Source organism: Fringilla coelebs (genome assembly GCF_963513975.1).
Source record: "Fringilla coelebs genome assembly, chromosome: 10".
NCBI lineage: Eukaryota > Metazoa > Chordata > Aves > Passeriformes > Fringillidae > Fringilla > Fringilla coelebs.
Window position 1 is genome coordinate 9,771,549 of NC_140036.1, and position 19,584 is coordinate 9,791,132.

The window sequence follows — 19,584 nt, forward strand, 5'->3', positions numbered from 1 at the left end:
CCTTTTGCAAGCCTTGGACTTCAATGAGCATTGTGTTTTCCCAACAGAAACATGAGGAGTCCTTTTAGACAAAGGGACTTTGTACACAATTAGAACAACCTAGCAAGTTCCCTCTTTCAAGTCATAATGTGCCAATTAAGTTTTTCTAGCTCACATTTTTCATAATCACTCTCATATCTTAGTGCCTCATATAAAACTTGTGAAGTTCCTGGAGAAAAAAAAATAATAGTTTACATATAGCTATATAATAGCTAACATATTTACAGAAAGTATCAATTTTAATAGATTGTGTTAAAATAGTTTGGGAGGTTGAAGAACATAATTTATCTATAAATGGCTCTAAACTGAGTATTTGTACCTTCATTACCATACAATCTCCATAGATTTCTATTAACTTTTCCAAGGCAATATATGTTCTCCTAAAGCAAAATTGCTCCCCATGCCAACTGGACTTTTCAGTCTATAACACTGGTGTGCAGTTGTTTCAGATGTGTTGCAGTTTTTGTTCTGTGCTGCTCAACAACTATGCAATCATAGATTTAAAGTGCTGAATGAAGCAAGCTTTCTAATCAGGCTTCACATGTGAGTCTACACTTCCCCCCCTACAAAAATCTATGTATTTGCAGGTCTTTATTTTGCTTATGTATCTTTTTAATTTTATATCATTATCCTTGTTTACTTATAACTTGCTCTGTTTCCAAACTGAAGACTTTTTTGCTTCCAAGACTTCATCCATTAATTATACTAAATTATTATAATTATAATTAATTATATTAGTTACACAGTATGTATACTCAATCAATAATTTATTATAGAATAGAATTAATTATTATAATTAATTATAATCCTGTATTTTAGAAGAGAGCAAAAGGGAACCCCACACATTCCTGAGAAAACGATATGGCTTAAGGTCACTTGAGGGCAGTAAAAGATATTTCAGTATTCACAGAAATAAAGGACTATATCTTTACTTTTATGAATGGATTGAAGGAAGAAAAAAAAAGATGGAAATGAAAGATGATTGAAAGATATGTAGCTTCAGGAAGCAAAAGAACTGAATGCTTCTCAGTGTAAACATTTCAGCAGCCTGTCTGGACAAAATCTTGTGAATTACAACCAGGGACTTAAGCTTCTTTTACTTTTTATTTATTTTCTTATTGTCTTTTTAAAATCAGTGTGATTTGACAGTAAAAAGAAGTGAAAAAATGTATGGTATGTATCATTCAATCAAATCAACAAAACAACAGAGAAGTTAATTTAATACATGTTTGAACAGGAACATATTATAGGTTCCTTCCACTGTGGAAGTAGGGCTGGATGAACTATGAACAAGAACTTAGTCCAGAGGCTGGGAAAATAAGTCCTACACTTAGAAATAAGGACCACCTGAAAAAAAGAATCCTCATATGAGTCATATTCCATTTATCTTTACTTGCTCCTTTCACTTCAGCCTTGATCCTGCTTCCAGAGAAGTCCCTGCCAAAAATTCCAGGGCAGACTCAGCATGTTGTCTTCTCCAACAGTTACATTTTTTGTGATACCAGATTTTCAGCAGTGTAAAATATTGTGCAAATTAAGTGCTACTGGTATTAAAAGCTGATGATTCTGCATCCTTGTTAACAGTGAATGGACAGTTGGGATTCTGGGTGTTGAGTGTTTGCTTGCATGAGCAGTTGCAGCCTGTCTACTCACAGAGCCTTGCTCATTCTATGTTAGAATGAATTTATTAATTGAAGTACTTCTAAGGTAGCTATTATGCCCTTTAAATACTTGATTGAAAAAGGTAATTGAACAACCATTTTAATTAAAGCATCATTTTGAGTACAACAGAAATGAATCAGACTAATAGTATAATAGAATACAACTCATTGAACCATTAACTTTACTGGAAGTGGCATGGCTTTTTAGTTCTCTAAGCTACCTATTACCTTGCAAAATGCATCATTCATCAACAGGAAAAGAAAAGCATAAGATGTTCTGCAATAATTTTTTAATGCATTTGTCTTTTTGTGCATTTTTTTGACAACAGGTTTCTGCACCAACTTCAGTATTTTACATTAATAGTGTATATGCTCTGAATTCAAGAGTTGAAAGAGAAAATTTTCAAAACATGTTATATCCTTTGGACAGTTAAAAAACATGATTTTTATTGCACTCAGAAAAAAAAAGCTGAAACACTGTAGGTATTCTATGGTAGCTATTATAATTAAAAAATAAACCCTTCCAGGACATGTAGTCCTTTAGGTTGGTAAAATGTCTTCATTTCCTGCTACACTGTGAATTTATTTGACTTTATGGTCTTCAGTAGAAGGTAGTGAAGTCATAGAACAGAGTCACTGAATTCAGAATTCACAATGGGTTTGGCAGCTGATACAACTTTAGCATGCCATGTGAAGCTGATGGATTCTCTCTCTTTCTTTCAGCTCAAAGACTGATAATGACTGGAGCTTTGTTAAGACCAAACTGATACCATGCCATAATATCTATTATCACATCTATTATTTGTGCCCATCCAATGTGACTACCACAGCATTACAGTCTCAGGACAGCTGTAAAAATAAAGAGGATGAAGGTAGTCATGCTCATGTGGAAATGACAAATTAGCTCAGATAAAATGAACAGAATATTATGCCCACTCTGCCATCTGATGCCAATAAATTCCTCTAGGTTTTCAGTGCCTTGTTAATTGTCTAGGTCAGGAGCTACTATGCCAAGACTATGGTCTGTTATTTTAGCATATCCTGGGCTTGACCTGCAGTAAGAAATTGACTTTAAGAAAAACAAGGCTATATTTTTTTTTAATTAACTATGCTTCCTAAGACTAAGACTGAAAGTACTTCAGAATCATGCAGCAAAACATTTAATGCTGTTTGGAAAAGGCAATGGCCAAGGTTAACTGGATTTTTTTTTTTTTTTTGATGCATGAGACTGAAGAGCATCTGATTTTGAGAATGTCTTGAGCACTTAGATGTTTCAAGCACAATGTTTTAAAGGAGTCTTAACTGAAAATAAAAAAAGTCACGCTACTCAAGTGAATTGTCTTGCTTCTCGTTATCAGAAAAGTCAAAAGAAGCCCAGTTATCACCTTCAGTGAGGACAGTACTCTGTGTTACAGGCTATGGAGATGTACCAGTGATTTGTGAAATGCACTTACCTTCTGTTCATAAGAACAAAAGTGAAAATTCCCAGCCATTCCACACAGATTGTAGGCAAATAATACAGCAGCCCATTCCACTGTGCACTGGACTCTGGCTTGTAACCAGTCTTTCTCATTTCACCAGGAGCAGGACAGAGCAAGAAGGAAAGGAAAGCAGTCTCTGGGCAAGAGAGGAGTGCTCACAAAGGCATTTGGAGAGATGTTTTATTTTGTAATTTGCTTAGTGAGGTGGGGGCATCTGCTGCTGCTCTAAGCTCCACCCATGTCCTCTCCCCTTTTGGAAGAGCTGGTCAATTACACAGCAAAGCCACAGCTTCCAGGGTTTGGAGGGGTGTCCATTCTGGGAAGGTTCTACTCCTCACTGTGTAAGACTAGAACCAAACTAATTTTTACTGTAAGTCAAGGCTCAAAAAAACCCAGAACAAACCCTCTTCTAAATATAAACCTGATTAAGGTGAGATAAATCTGAGAAGTCACATAATTTGGCATTAAATCCAGTCTCTTGTCCTTAATAGATTAGATTAATAAATTTTTTTCACAGATTTTTAACCAAGTAAATGCAATAATAATACTTAGAGCTTGAGAATAATAGAATTTCATAGAATAGTTTGAGATAGAAGGGATCTTAAAGATCAAGTAGTTCCAAATCCCCTTTAATGGTTGGGATGGCCTTCCACTAGACCAGGTCATTCAAAACCTAGCCTTGAACACTTCCAAGGATGAGGCATCCACAATTTCCCTGGGCAGCTTGTGTCAGGGCCTCACCACCCTCACAGTGAAGAATTTCTTCCTCATATCTAATCTAAATTGTCTTTCAGCTTGAAGCCACTACCCCTTGTTCTGTTACTACGGGCCCTTGCTTGTAAAGAAGATCTGAACCATGCTCTAAACTACTGGAAAATTTGGCAACTTATCATATTTGGCAACTTTATTATATTTTTCAATGATATAATATGCTACAAGAACAAAACCCCTGATGATGCAGTTTAGTATTCACAGTGATACTTCACAGAAGCATGAGAAATCACAGTGAAGTGCTGAAAACATCATTCACAATGTATACTCTAGATTTGTGTTTTAACCCTGTGGGACTATGAAAAGAAAAACTATCCAATAAGCCAGTGGGTGTCACTATTGTGTTAAACAAACTCAACAAATCATACTTCAGCACTGAAACTCTTAACTACTAATGGCTGAAAGGTACAAATAGAGAGCTACAAATAGAGCATAGATATTTTAGAAATAGACCACAAATAATTAACATCAGCTTAGCTAATAAAATTGAGTTTTGCTCTGTACTATTTTATTGAAGTCACTGTTGACAATTTTTGGTTGATTCAAACCTGTGAAAAAGAATGGTTTTGTAGAGTTTTATCTTGCTTGATGTAGAAAAGCTTGGCCATCTGCAGCAACTGAGAAAAAATACCATTTTCAGTGTAGTAGGACAGGGGAACCGAAACTAACCAGAGTTAGTGCATTTTAAATATGTTTACACTGTGCTGTAAATTGAACTCAAATAACCCATGGAACCTCATAAGGAAATTTGGCAACTCACAAGATGTACTGAGATGTTACAAAAGAAGCAGTGCCAGAATGTTGACTTACTCACAGGTAACTTTGCTCATTCTTACCCCAAGGCAGTGCATTCTTGCCCTGCAGTGACTGATACCAGCTGACTTCCTAACTTACCTGTGACACCCAAGTGACTCAGCATCTCTTGTGAATGCTTACGCCTTACATCTGAAGTGTCAGAAAGTGTAAAACCCTCCTCTTAGATTTCTGTTTGCTGCATTCTCCCCTACACTAGGATAAAAATAAACCTCTTGCTTTATCTGCAAAAGAACGAACATTGGTCCTGCTGAGTTATATTTATTATTCACTTTGATCCAGGCATTTCACATGACCCCATAGAAGCCAGATCAGGTTGGCTCATGAATAGATGCTTGCTTCCCAAATCTACTTAACTAAAAACAAAGCCAACGGAATTGAATAGGATCAAACTCCGGGGTCAGCACAGGACAGGTTTACAATCGGTCAGTGCTAACTGCAAACATTTTTTTAGCTATCTAAATTCTATTAGAGCAGCCAGCAATTTTGGAAGCTGGTGATACAACACTGCAGTTTTCCAGGAAACAGCTTTCCAATGTAAAAAAAGAGGATGAAATGGTGGAAAGGTTTTACTATGTCTTTAATGAAAATTGAAATCACAGACTTCATGTGATTCCTTTTACCAAAAAGGAAGAGGGGGAAAAAGAATCTAAGAAGTCAGGTGGAACACTTACTGCCATATATACTTTCACTAATGATGTTTTGCCTCATTTAGCTGTTCTACAGTTCTGAAATGTCCTGGTATAACAGCACACAGCATGGACAAAGAGACTTAGCAGCACATTTTAATGGTGTTCTATGGAAGAGAGAGTCCTTTTGAGTTGTGACATATGATAAACAGTATCATGAGAGACTAACTCCAACAAGACTGCAATCCCAAGTGAACAGAAGTCAAAATTTCATTGTGATGTGAACAATTGTAATGATATACTACTAGCAGTAGTGACTAAAATGTTTTTTCAGTGATTTCTAGCTAATGAATAGGAGTGCAAATCTATTTCTTGCACAAAGTTATACATGGTTGAGAGAATTAAAAATGACAGGTACACAAGCTCTTCTAAAATCCAATAGAGCAACTGATGCATAGCTATAATGGCTTTATTTAAATAATAAATTAAAGTTCAGCTATTTGCTTCTACTTTCCTTTCAATTTGCGCACTATCAATACATTCAAGTATGGCCATGGCAGTTTCATTTTCTTATTCCCATGGTCGGCTTTTCTCTAGCTAAACCTTAATTGTCACTATCTTGTCTACTTACAAAGGCTTTTGATGTTGAAATTTTAAATATTTCCAAATGGGCAAATAGAAGGCAAAGTCTTACTACCAAAAGTTCTGGATATTTAGGCTTGTGTACTATGCAATGCCAGAGGCTTTTAATAACCATTTAATTTTTTACAATTTCAAGAGAAGATTGAGGAAGATGTAAAACTGAGGAACCAGCCTCAGAGCAGGATTCAGACAGAAAAGCAGATAAAGCAGATGTTTTGCATTCTAGAAAGCAAACAATAAGATAAACCAATCTTTTATTTTGTAATGGGTAGTCTCCACAAAAGCTTGGAGAGCAAATTTAGTGTGTCAGAGTGTAAAAGCAGAATACAGCAAAGTTTAAAAACCAGAAGAATTGTAGTTTGAAAGAAAAGATTAAATAATCCTATAGAAAATTCTTCATCACCATACATTAGTATACAAAACATGTGCAGTAATCTATGTGAGGCAGTGTTTAGTAAAGCCATGTTTCATGGGTCTGAAGAGTACTTCTGTTTCTAGTATATTGATTAATATAAATGACTGCATGAAATATAGATTAATATTACATTGGAGATACTGTATCCATAGTCCATCAGGGTACATGTACATGCTTATTTCAGAGCTTTTTCAGAAAATGGTACATTTCTCAGACTTACAGTTGCATAACAACATTCAATTAATTTTGAAATGTTTATTACATTTCTATTTGGCACTTAGGTCCACTTCCTTGGAATTATTTAGAAAACTACCTGCAAATGCATGAATCATAGTACAGTTTACATGTCATGAGGACAGCCTAGGAAAGAACTAGAACAACTGCAGGAGGTATTTATTATTTATTGACTGATTATGAGCATGTAATTCAGAACTTCCAGGCAACTGAGGGAGAACCCAAGTCAGGGAAATTCGCCCTCATTTGAAAGTTAGTTGTTTTTAAATGGCACCTCAGATCAGGCTTTTGGTATCCAAAACAGTCTGTTCAGTAGCACTGAGAGACACTGCAGAGGTACCAGTCAAAATACTTTTCCTGGGATGCCCTTTTGTTAGCACAGTGTTACAGAGATATACGCATCCTAGACCTCTATTATGAAAATCCTACAGCATGGGGGACTTTCACATAGACATAATCCTGGAGGATTAGGATAGGATCCAAGGACACCAGGGCAGTGATCATGACACAGCAAAGCGTGCAGCTAACTGCAGAAGCACAGGAAGAAAAAGGTGTTTCTTGCTGTTCTGGCAACTCAGGTTGTACTCAAAGAAATGGGGCATGTGGCTCTTCCAAAATTGATCCACCGTATTCAATCTTCCTAAACTTAAACTTAAACATAGTATTTTGGTAGAAAAGAATTTTCATCACTGACAATTTTTTAGTTGGCCACCAATCAGTACATATATATACAAATTTTGTATATATCTAAGTTTTTTCCTCACAATGTTTAAATTATTGGCTATCTCTACATAGAGATGTGTTCTGAGAAAGAGCAGCCAAGATAAACTAGTCATCACTGGACATATTTCAATTAGCAATTAGCAACATGCACAGTTACTAATTTTAGCATGTAATGTGAAAATGCCTTAGAGAGAGCTGTTTTATAATTATTCATAAGACAAAGAAAATTCAACTTTTTTTTAAAGTTAGTATCTTAAGTGAGTAAGATAAAAAGTCTGCAAACATTTTTGGAGTCACCCAATCCAAATAAGAAATAACTAAGTTCTCATAAAACTGGAGAATGGCATGGACATTCTCTTTCAACCAGCCACTTAGTAGAAGGCAAGTATAGATTTCTATACTTTACTTGTATTAGGAATTACATCAGTCTAATTCCTAGACTGATTTAAAAGAATCCTTAATACAAGAAAGGTACCATGATTAGTACAAACCCAATTAGAAACAGAATTCTTTATAAACTTAGGTTTCTTCAGTGACAGCTGTACTTGATACCAGTGACAGAATTATACAGTTTGTCAGATGTGTTTATGTCTGAATATTGATTTCTTGATTTATCAACCATGTTGATTTTCAGGAACAGTATTGTGCACCAAATGAACAGTATTTGCAGCAGTAATTATTGTTATCTCTAATCACAACTTACCCTTGATCCTTTTTCTGGAAAGCACCGACAAACTGAACAATCCTGTCCCCCACATGGATCAATATATGCATATCCTCCCTAAAAATGGAAAGGTTATGGATTTATCAATGCACAACAGACAACAATTACATCATCAAATCTTGTCATCTGGACATATTAGCTAATTAGATGATTTTCAAGGCAAAAGATCTCTCATCAACATAAACATACTGGCAAGGTAGAAGCAATAAGTAAAAGCTTATTACTTGTTGCTGTGAAAGGTGGAAGACCTTAACTACAAGTTATGGTACATAACACTAAATATTACAGCCAAATATAACTTAGGAAACCAGCTGCACCTGAAATAGATTTTAACAGAACCAGAATTTAATTTGCAATAATGTAAAATTTGTAATCCATCACATTATTTTTGGAGAGTGTTCAACTACAATGAAATGATTAAAGACAAAACAAGGTGAAGGAGCAAGACATTCACTCAGAGATAAAACCTTGAATTTAATTCTTGTCTATTAAATGAAGCTAAATATATGCATGGTAGAATTATGCATTGCCTACTATTAATTTACTTACTTCTTGTATTAAAAATTCTGTTATTGTCCTTTTAATAGCAAAGAAATGACTGCTTTTTTCATCAAATTGCAATGAGAAAAAAATATTATTCAAGAAAACACAACAAAATGTAAATTTAGTAGATGTTGTGTGTGGTAAATGAACATGATTTCACTGTTCTTTTCTATTTCTCCAAATGAAATTATAAAAGTACATCATATGCACTTATATGCACTTATATTCCAACTAAGTTGGAAAGCCTACTAAATAGCATTTTTTTGAGTAAAATTGTGTAAATTATCAAAGACATTTTAAAAAGAATTTTAACAAGAAGGTAAAATATTTAAGAATAATGTAGATAAACAAGTAAATGGTGATAAAACAAATATTTCCCCAGTGTGGGTTTTCATTATTATCAAGGTCAAGATTGTTTTGTTACTGGTTTTAATACCCAAAAGAACACTATAGGTTCATACTTCAGTGTTTCAAGGAGAAAACTCTGACAAATGTTAGATAAGGAGGAAAAATTCTGTTCTTTCTATCTATACCATTTTTAGAATATCTGGAATTCCCAAACCTCAGAACAGGAGGGTATGATGATCTTTCTCACACACTACTTGTCTTTCACACACTGCATTTCCCATGAAATTACTAATCTACTCTGCACTAGTCTCTCACATAGCTGTTAGAATCTTCCCTCTCCTGGAATGTCAATGGAATACAAGCTTCCAATAACAGAACTATTATCCTTTCTTCTAATTGAAGAGTTATTTTAAAAAAATAATTCTATCTTCAACAGCTCAAAGAAAAAAGGATGAATTTGGGGGATAAAAAATAAACTCTACAAAAAAAGAGCTTGTAAATATTTGAAAGAATACAAAGAGGATGGACTTGAAAGAAGACAAGGGCATTGCAAACATAAGGGTAATATGAAGGCCAGTACAGACAGGATAAAAAGTAGATATTGAAATTATATTATATGTGAAAATTTGGCTTCAGAGAGATAGGACTGTCCACAGAAGCCAGGTTAAGATCTAGGTTAACATACAGAGCAGAATGGAAAGCTAGAATTGACATGTGCCATAATGCAGAACCATTGAAGAGACTTTATGAGGAAGGAGATAGACTCAGGGAGCAAGGGAGGGTTTTCTACATCAAGCTTTCCAAATGCACCTCAAGAAGCCAGAATTAGAACCTAGGAAAATCCAGAGCATGAAATTGCAAATTAGATAAGCTGAGTAGCAGAAAGGAAAGTCAGAACCGCAGAAATACAGAAAAGAACATTACAGTTTTCCCCCAGAACTATTGGTCATTTTGGTGCATGTGGTGCTACTTGTTTAAACTCTGCCATTCTATTCCTCACCTGCCTAAAGTAAATATCAATGTCACTTACCCCATCAATTCCTTGAGTTGAAAAAACAGTCAGAAGCCACCTGATTTAAAAGAAGAAAACTGAATTAAAACTACCCTCACAACTTCAAACCTTTACAAAAATTTAGCCTGTAGAAAGTGAGAAGTGATCAAGTGTACACATGATTCAATCCTGTTTGGGGTGACTACATGGTGTTCTTATAAGGGGTGCACACCATCAAGAAATGGCCTCTCATGCTGTAAATATTTGTCTTTGTGGATTTGTGAGGCATGAACAAGACTATGTAAAAGTCATTAAAACTCCCCCTTGTAACCTATTTCCAGTCCCACAATTACAAAGGGCCAGAGGGGACCCATTCCAGACAGATTTCCCCATGAGAACCATGAGGTGAAGACTGAGTAGAGACAGGAATGATCTGCATCTACCCTGAAATCAGTTAGCTGGTGCTGTTTTGTTTTGTTCAGAGAAAGAGGGCAAGAGAAAGTGGAGAGGAAAGCCACATTCAGAATACACACATGATTCCAGAGCAGCTGCTAGGGAAGCCCAGCTCCATGCCAACCACTGCTAGTGATGGCTTGCAAAGTTTACAAAAAAAACCAAAATCCTAAAATAAAAATTAATTTCAAAATTTCTGCAGCAATACAGAAAATAAACATTATTTTAAATTATTATTAATGCTAATATTATTTTTACTAAGAACTAAGGTGTCTACTAGTTATTTGAAAAGATAAATTAGGTACAGCCATAGCATACAGACTGCTGTGTACTATTCTACAGGATACAGTGAAGCCTATTTAAAAATTACTTCAACTTTGCAAATATCTAGGTATTTCTTATTACTGTTAAATTAATAGCTAAGAATATATCTCAGTGAATCTGGTTAAAAAATGTAGTGATCTGTAAAACTCACCAGGCAGCTGTGATAAGCCACTTAATCCGTTCAAATGAATCCTTTGTTAATGCCATTCCTGCTGATGGAGTATTTGTATATGCAGCACTTCTTTTTTCTTTAAATGGCAGGTCTTCTCTTTCCTTCTGTTTGTGGATGGTCTATAAACACTCTTCCATACTGGTGTTGTTTTCCCCTCTGAACCTGTTTCCATTAAAATATACATCCAATGTACACGTGAATAATTACTGGAAAAACAAAAATAAGTCTTAACCATTTGTATGTGTTACACTGCACAGCTTTGTGTTGGCACTACATTATATTCTTCCTATTCAAGCCACATTTTATTTTATCAGCAATCCAATTATTTCAAGGCAACTATGATGAAGCTGCTGATTCACATAAAAAGGGGTTCAAGATTTCAGACTAGTAAAGATAGTCCTCATTCTGTATTTAAAATAATGAACAAAGAGAATCTTGCATAATTATTTCTTTAGAGAATCTTGCATAATTATTTCTTTAAAAGTTTTCATAGCCACCATTTCAGTTAAAGGCAAAGGATGCAATACCATATATAGTAAAAAAACCTAATGAACTTTAAAAAAAAAAAGTCAAGGAAGTATTTATTATAGTTTTAAGACCAAACTGAGCAGCAGCATCTTTTGCAAACTGGGCTGAACCAGTCTGTGCCAGCATCTGAGCAAAGGAAGACCACTCTGAATGCAGAATAAAACATATACATTTCAGCTAAGGGTTCTACCCATATGCATGGATGGGTGACAATCATTGGACATCGCCTGGAGTTTTTCATCTTTATTTTTAGAACATTTTTTTCTACAGCTTTTGCCAGGATTTAGGAAGCTGGAAGCTCTGTGTGCAGGACTGACCAGTGGCTTCCACAGTCCCACACAGTCAAATTTTGCATACATAAATTGCATACATAATACATAGTTTGCATACATAGTGCATCCCTGACCTACGACTTAGGTCCAACAGTTTTATGTGCTGCTCCAACCTTTTTGGAAACTTGAGCTTCACAAATCCAGAGGCAGGGCTAGGTCATGTGCCAACTCCCTTATGCTCCAAATTAAAAAGAAGCTGCAATCCTTTGTAATAAGGCATGTCTGGCAAATGAGTCACACTGAGGGTTATTTCAAACTGAGGGTTTAAGGGCTGGGCTTCTCCCAGGTTAGCACAGATTATCACAGGCTTCTGCTTTTTAGCACTCTAGTGTTCCAAATGTGGGAAATAATTTTGAGGAAACTGAACACTGACTAGAGTGAATTGACAAGGGTTTGCTTCCTTTGGAGAAGTGTCCTGAGGAGCAAAGACACACAGTTCCTGAGCAGGGAGTAAGGAGGTGAAGTGCAGCAAACTGGCTGCTCTCTGATAGCTGTTCAGGCAGCAGCCATGTGTTTGTTAAACACGTGAGGGTACAGTTCCTGAAACATTACTGTTTTATTTTCAATTATTTGATAGTGTGGCATCTTTCTAACCAGAACTAATCTATAAATAATATTGACTCCTGTGTGTATGCACTGCATATCCAAATCCCACAGTACTAAGGGGAGACTTTGGAAGCTGCTGTGCCCTGACTGATGAATAAATAGCCTAAAGGCAGCCAGTCCAAGCTGCAAGATCACTCTTTACGTGTATTGTACAGTACTCCATTCATCTGTCAAATTCTTACAGTCTTGCTGTGCCCCAGTTCCCCATGTGTAAGAAAAGAAAAAAATAACAACATCCCTAATAAAAAAAATAATATTCCAACCGCATTCCTACCTCACTGATTTTTTACATTAGCAATATAAACAATATAAGCAAAATTGTGAGGCAATAAAATATTGCAGGGACTGATTGCCTCAAAATGGAAAATCCAAGTATAAAGTGTTGAGACTTTGCAGAAATGTGTTCCTTTTGCCCACTATCCATCTCATTATTTAATTATCCAAACAGCTTCTGAAAATTAAGAAGAAAATAAAAAAGAAAATTATATTTGGTACATTTGCTTTGTATTAGCAGCGAAACTTTTATTTTCAAATTAAAATCCATTTTGATCCAGCCCATTGACACAGTTTGAAGTAATACTTAATGCATGAGTGGAAGACTTGCAACCCTCTGCTTGTTATTTTCTCATGGCTATCTAAACCCCATCATTTTCCGAACAAGTTGAATTGTTCAGTAGCTAATACAATAACAGAAAGAATACAAAGTTTTGTTTAAATTGATGTGTCAAATTGATCTCATTTTTTATATTTTTGAAGCAATCACAACAGTTACCTCAATAAAATATCCCCAGGATAGCACACTCACTGCCACCAAAGGAATAGGTTTCACATGAGATCACCAAACCTCATCTTAGAAAACAGAAGGGGAAAAGCTGACAGTATAACATCATCTAGATGTTTACTTTCTAGACAGGAATCAAGAAGCAAGACATTTCATTCTCAGTAACTCTGCTAAAGAACAGGGGACATGGGCCATAGTTTGAGCAGACACACAGCTACAATTATTGAGTTAAAAAGAATTAGAACAGTCCTAACTGTATTTTCATTACATCCAAAGGAAGAAACATCATGTGCAACAATACCACACAAGTTACAAAGTTAAGGATTAAGAGGCTGTGAAATAAAAAATGAGGTTGTGTGCTCAGCTTTAACGTGCTTCTTTTTTGCATATAATTAGGACAGACATTTGACGTCTGTGAACATATGTGCTGCTTTCCATAGGACTTCTGCCTCATTCGTGGTGGACATATTCAGTACTCTCTCCATCCTTTGCAATAAGTCCTGTTTTTTCATTTACAGTGTTCTATAAAACTTTGCACTTTAATCTAAATTCATGCCACTTTAATGTTTCCCACAAAAATATTCCTGAAAATAGTATTATCCTTTCTTTACCACAGAGAACCAAGGAAACAAAACCAAAGTTAAAGTAAGTAAGTATCAGTTACTGTAGAAAAAGACAATCTTTAATTAGATGCATCTTTCAATTTCTTTCTAGGATTAAGGTTGATCTCCTGTGTTCATGTACTGGTGCTTTTGTTGGATTTTTGTAAAGTAGCTCTACAGGCACCTGCAGGTATACATTTTGGCACAACTGATGCTAAGCTGGACAGCTGTTTAGACATAAAAGATTGTCTGAGTTTGTAGCTGTCAGATAATATCATGGATTACAGCAGTATCAGCAGCACAGTGTGCATCAAGGTTCCACAGGCATTCTGTGGATGCACACTGCCAATGATGGCAATGCTGAGCGGGTGGGAGAACATCACTAGCTGATCTTACCTTTGTAGCAGCTCAGTGCTCCTTTGGAGTCATGGATCTGTCCTAGAGACTCACAGAAAGGCATGTATGTTTCTATGTGACAATCTCAGCAACATTGCTTGCTGTTTCCTAACTATAAACACACAAAACTCTCATTCAGCTGACCCACTTAGCAGCCAGCTGCTCAAGGTCAGTGAAAGAGGTGGTTTTGCAAGTGAAGAGGATTCTTTTAAAATATTTTGCCTTATTGATACATCCCCTTGTTAGCACTTTCACATTTTTGCTTTGAGCTTGATTTTTTGCTTTGAGCTTGACTTTTTTTTTTAACTTCCACACAGGGTTTTCATAATTTGAAAATTGACTCAGTATCTCTTTATTATAGCAGTGTCTCATTCACTCAGTATTCTGCATGAGTTCCTTCATTGCCCCTAACAGTGGTCTGCCCGCCTTCATCTGTTTCTTCCAATAACTCATTGGCATAGTATTCAACAGCTCTTTTGAGTAGTGTTCTTTACAGTGAGAGCCATGCTGGGGCATTTTGCATTGAAATTGTCATCATTTCAGAGGACTGATCACTCTCTTCCACTGTAGTCTCACTTGCTCTGACCGCATTGTCTCACAGACACTTATGCACCTTTTATTTTCACTTTTGTATAAAAAAGTGTCTACTGCCTTCTCTCTAACACCAGTACTTCTCATGTTAAATTCCAGCAGTGGATACTATTTCTTCTAAATGGTCACCATCAATCTGGCCTGAAACCAGGGGAATCCTTTCCTTTTCTCTCCGTACCTTGCTGTCTATACTAGCGTGCTCTCACAGATATTGAATCTTTTAGAGTCAAGTTGTTTTACTATATTCCTGTGTACAAGATCTCTGGTACGGAAGATAATGCTCACCTCCTCCTGAAGCATGTTCTTACTGGCACTACCAAACTTTTTGGAAAAGTAGCTTCTGCTAACCAGCTTTCACAGCAGTTTTCATAAGAGGTTGTGTATGGTCTACTGAGCAGAGATTCAGCTCTACTCTTGTGCCTGTCAGAGAATCTGTTTTACAAAGCTCTGTGGCTAGCTTTCTGCTCACAAAAGCCTTTAGCTTTGTATTTCATTAATACTCCTAAATTTATATACATCAATTATATAGTTGCTTTTGCTATCACTTTTAGTGCAAATAAAACCTGTAAGATGGGATTTCCTGTATAGCATCCATGAACACTACAGACAAGATAAGGCTGCTGTAGCTGGCACCGCCAGTATGCTTTTTGAGTTTGCACCTTCTCAAAACAGCACTCTATTTGGTGAAAGGTTACCTTGAGCATGCAGCACTTCTGTCAATAACAGAAATGTGACAAACGTTACACATTGCCGACACTTTACAAATCACAATTCCGTTCGCAAAAGCTTTTTATCATATTACATTGAAACTCAGGGGAGAAACATTTCTCGCTGTTTTCCATGTATGCGGTGGGGCAGCATTTTGTCCCCTCTGGGAGTTTCCTCTGTCTTATAAAGAGAACACTCGAGGGAGCGGAAAGGGTTGCTGAAGGAACTCCGGTCCGTGCCCGGGAGCGCTCCGGCAGCGGCGGGACGGCGCGGGGAGCCCCGGCTGCTGCCGCCGCTTTCCCGGTACCGCCTCGCTCTCGGCCGTTCTCACCGCGCCCTCCTCCCCGCCGGGACCCAGAGCCGACCCCGCTCCGTGGGAGCGCAGCCCGCGCCTCGTTCGGGCGGCGCCCGGGGCTGGCCCCGGCCCCGCTCCCGCCGCGAGCCCCGCGGTTCCGGGGGCTCCGCCACCTGCGCCCTCACGGCGGCGCGGGAGGGGGACGGAGCCAGCCGGCAGCCCGGGACACCTCCCGCTGTCCCGGGACGGGGCTGCCCCTCAGCGCGCTGCCCAGCCCCGTCCCGAGGAGAGCCAGGTGCCCCCGCCCGGGGCTGCCCGTCCGCGGCGCTCACCTCAGCTCTCAGGTGGGAAAGCCCCCGGCACCTCGCTCACTCCATGCCCGCTGAGGACGGACGGACGGACGGGCGGGCGGCAGCTGCCAGCGCTGCCCAAGGCACGCGGGGGGAGATGAGGGGGTGGACGAGAGGGGTGGCCGGGGCGGGGCCGCGACCCGTGAGCGCCGAGGCGGGTGCGGAGGAACCCTCAGGCCAAAACCCAGGGCGGAGGGGGGCAGAGTCGAAGCGCCCCGGGACGCCGCGCAGGCAGCGCCGAGGGGGGGATGGCCGGCGGGGGCTGCCCCGGCCGTCTGGCGCCGGTGCTGCTGCTCGCCCTGCTGTGGCCGGGCCGCGCCGCGGCGGAGGTGAGTGAGCGCCGGGACGGGCCGGTGCCGCCGGGTCCCGCGGCGGCTGCGGCGGGCCCTGGGGCAGAGCGGGCTCGGCCCCGCGCTCCCCGCTGCCACCGCGCTGCGCTGGCCGCTGGTGGGGAAGGAAAGGTGAATGCGCGTGTTTCAAATGATGCGCCTCGTATGCACGGCCGGGCAGGGCGAGACGAGGTGAGGCGAGGTGAGGCGCATCTCGCCCAGCTGCGGGGCACCGCTCCCTGGACACCTCTGCCGGGAGAGAAGGCCCTGCCCGGGGCACCGCGTCCCCGCTGCGCTCAGGAGCTTCCCGCCCTTCCAGCTGCGGGGACGGCGCGGGGTGGCATGGGGGCTCCGTCCCGTCACCAGCCCGGGAAGCGGCTGCGGAGGCCCGGCCTGCGGGCACGGGGGATGCCGTGAGGGAGTGGATGGCCCTGAGGAAAACACCTCCGGATCGGCACTTACTGTCTGAACCACCTGTGCCACCTTCATGACAAAATCATTTAACAGACTTGTCTTTCACGCTTAATAGCAAGTGTCCATCACCGTTTGGTCAGTAAATTCTCCTAGATCATATTGTAGTCTTTTCTGTGCCTTTCTCCAGTGTCTGGTTATAACATTTGGATTGTACATTCCCAGCTGGGAGAAGAGCAGGCAGCTGTGAGGGTACATGGTCTGTGTAGCTCTCAATACTTCTGTCAGTTTCCAAACAGAAAACTGCCGGTTTCAGTGAATTTCTAGTAGACATCAAACACATGAAACTGACAGTTTTAAAATTTCTGATAAACATAAAGCAGACAAAACTGACAGTTTTAGTAAATTTCAAGTTCTTTCTCCCATAATAGTTGACAATCTTAATTTTTCCTTGTATGAGTAGATATGAGTAAAGCTCTAACACCGTACATGAAAGTCTTTACTGCCTCTCAAAACATGTCAAAGTTCACCTTTAGAAGGAAGAAATGTGATCTTATACTTTGTTGTTGCTAAAGCAGAGCCACATTCTGCTACCATTATCTGAAGCAGTCTACTTAGTAATAATGTTTCTTCTAAACTCATGCAGCTCTTTCACTCGCCCATTCTGGGTAAAGTGTCTGGAAATAGCTTAAGCTCCTCATCCAATAGGTTGGGTTTTTTCATGGCACTCTAACTCCACTGGAAATCAAGTTCAGTCATTTAACAAAGATCTAATTGTTTTATTTGTAATGGAATTAAAATACCTCTTAGTTCTTATGTAGAACAGAGGTACCAGATCTATTTGCAAAGTATGTGTTTTCTGCAGAGTTGTTTCAGGCTCCATCCAGAGCTGGATGTGAAAGATGTAGAAAATTAACAAGTCAAGATCTGTCTCTCTCTTCTGCCCAGTTTGCTGGGTTTTGTTCCTTTCTCCTCTTCCTCTACTGATACCTGCCATCCATTGCCCTTGTTGCTCTGAAGAGATGGATATCATCATGTAGGCTTCTGGACGGTTTTTAGCAAGCACAGGCTGTGTTCCAGGAATGTCCCCCCTTCTCCCACAACGCACACACACTTTTTCTAAGCCTCTCTTCTGGCAGTTTTATCTCAACTCCTAATTAAGTATTAGTGGCTACTGTAATTGTCACGAGATAATTGATGAATAAATTGTTGCATCTTGGCTAAACTGTTGATTGCAAAGAACAAGTTAGTATAGTTAATGTTCTAAAATCATGCAACAATTTCATATGAAAATAAATTGATGTTTGACCAGCAAGCAATAGTTCTGCTGTTTGCGTCAATTTAAAAATGTTTCAACATAGAAAATTTTAGGTGTAGTTTATTCCTGAAGACAGCAGTCATTTGTGACTGCTGCTGTTTATACAGCAATTTTAGTCTTTGTAGCTCTTCACAGAGTCCAGACTTCTCTGCCCTTAGGAGGCTGAACTTTCTGGCACCTGCTAGGGAGTATTATTGTCTGCATTCTTGGCCACTGGCATGCTCTAATCACATCTTCTGAAAACTCAGCAGAAGTAGCATCTTCCCGTGTCAAAGGCCTTTCAGCTTCTTTGATCAGCTTCTTTCTTCTTCCTTGACTTCAAATAGTGGTGGTATAATTATTCAGATTTTTCTGCTGTTCATTTTTATATTTTAGAATTATCATCATAATATGTTTTCACAGGGTACAAGATTCTTCCTATTCTTCATCTTTTTTTCTTTCAGAAAAAAATGGATTTGGTTTTTCATTGCTTCATTTTGTCTAACAGCACCTGGAACTGATAGTGTCTTGATGTAAATGTACAATTCAATTAATTCCCTTAAGAGTGTCCTGTCTTTTGATACCATTTATGTACTTCTATCTTCAAATTAAGTACTAATCTAAAAATATTCCCTGAAATTTGTTGTTTCAAATGACATCTTGTTACAGTTTTTCCTAATGGGAAAAAGACCTTGGTCAAGTACATTATTACTCAATCGATATTGTGGCATTGATCATTTTTATGTGCCATCATGTTAGTATTTTTTCAGAACCGGATAAAGAGAGTTTCTACTTCATCAAGATCACTTGCTTGCAAGTTAGCTGCACCTCATCTTACTACTGCTTTTTAATTTGTGTTGTAAATACTGTTGCAGTGTTTGTTAGCTCACAGGATTAAATTAGGTTCTGTTGTTGTTATGTTTTTGCCTCCATCATGACATTTAATTTTTTTCAACATGAGCTGGTGGCAAAGGAGGGGACATGACAACCTTGGTGACTGCAAGACTTGGGAAGATCTGTTTTGCATCCTCTTCCTCACTCATATTGTCTGTGACTAATGCAAGTGTTCATATTTCACAATTAATTTAATTTCTTACAAATCTTAGAATTTGCATGCAAGTACTTTAAATGAATCTTCTTTGCTTCCTAATAGCAGTCTTTTTTTTTTCTTAATTATATGTAACCTATATTGCATCTTAATACATGCCTCTGGAAGGGAAAAATGATGTTCTACTTCAGCCCATGGCCATCTCCAAGGCTGGTAGGAAGAGCACACAGGCTTTTTTTGACCAGGAATGAAAGTGTTGGAGGCACCAAGTGTCCTGGTGAGAATGTTCCTTGTCTGATAGCCTTTGGAAGCACCCAGGTTCTTTGTTGCACAAGCAGCTGAGAAGG

General features: G+C 38.8%; 2 protein-coding genes across 2 annotated transcripts in view; one reads left to right on the top strand and one right to left on the bottom strand.

The window, feature by feature from the left end:
• Window positions 1-11,112, bottom strand: part of COL4A4 (collagen type IV alpha 4 chain) — a gene marked incomplete at its 3' end in the record, with an annotated part of 56,015 nt that extends 44,903 nt beyond the window's left edge. The window contains exons 1-3 of the mRNA XM_084212190.1: window positions 10,943-11,112; window positions 10,054-10,093; window positions 8,112-8,189 (exon numbers count right to left, since the gene is read on the bottom strand). Of these exons, the coding sequence (XP_084068316.1) occupies window positions 8,112-8,189; window positions 10,054-10,093; window positions 10,943-10,998 (174 nt within the window). The 5' untranslated portion in view covers window positions 10,999-11,112. The remainder of the gene's footprint in view (window positions 1-8,111; window positions 8,190-10,053; window positions 10,094-10,942) is intronic.
• A 5,288-nt stretch (window positions 11,113-16,400) lies between these two features.
• COL4A3 (collagen type IV alpha 3 chain) overlaps window positions 16,401-19,584 on the top strand; it is a gene marked incomplete at its 5' end in the record, with an annotated part of 54,007 nt that continues 50,823 nt past the window's right edge. The window contains one exon of the mRNA XM_084212387.1: window positions 16,401-16,481. Within this exon, the coding sequence (XP_084068513.1) occupies window positions 16,401-16,481 (81 nt within the window). The remainder of the gene's footprint in view (window positions 16,482-19,584) is intronic.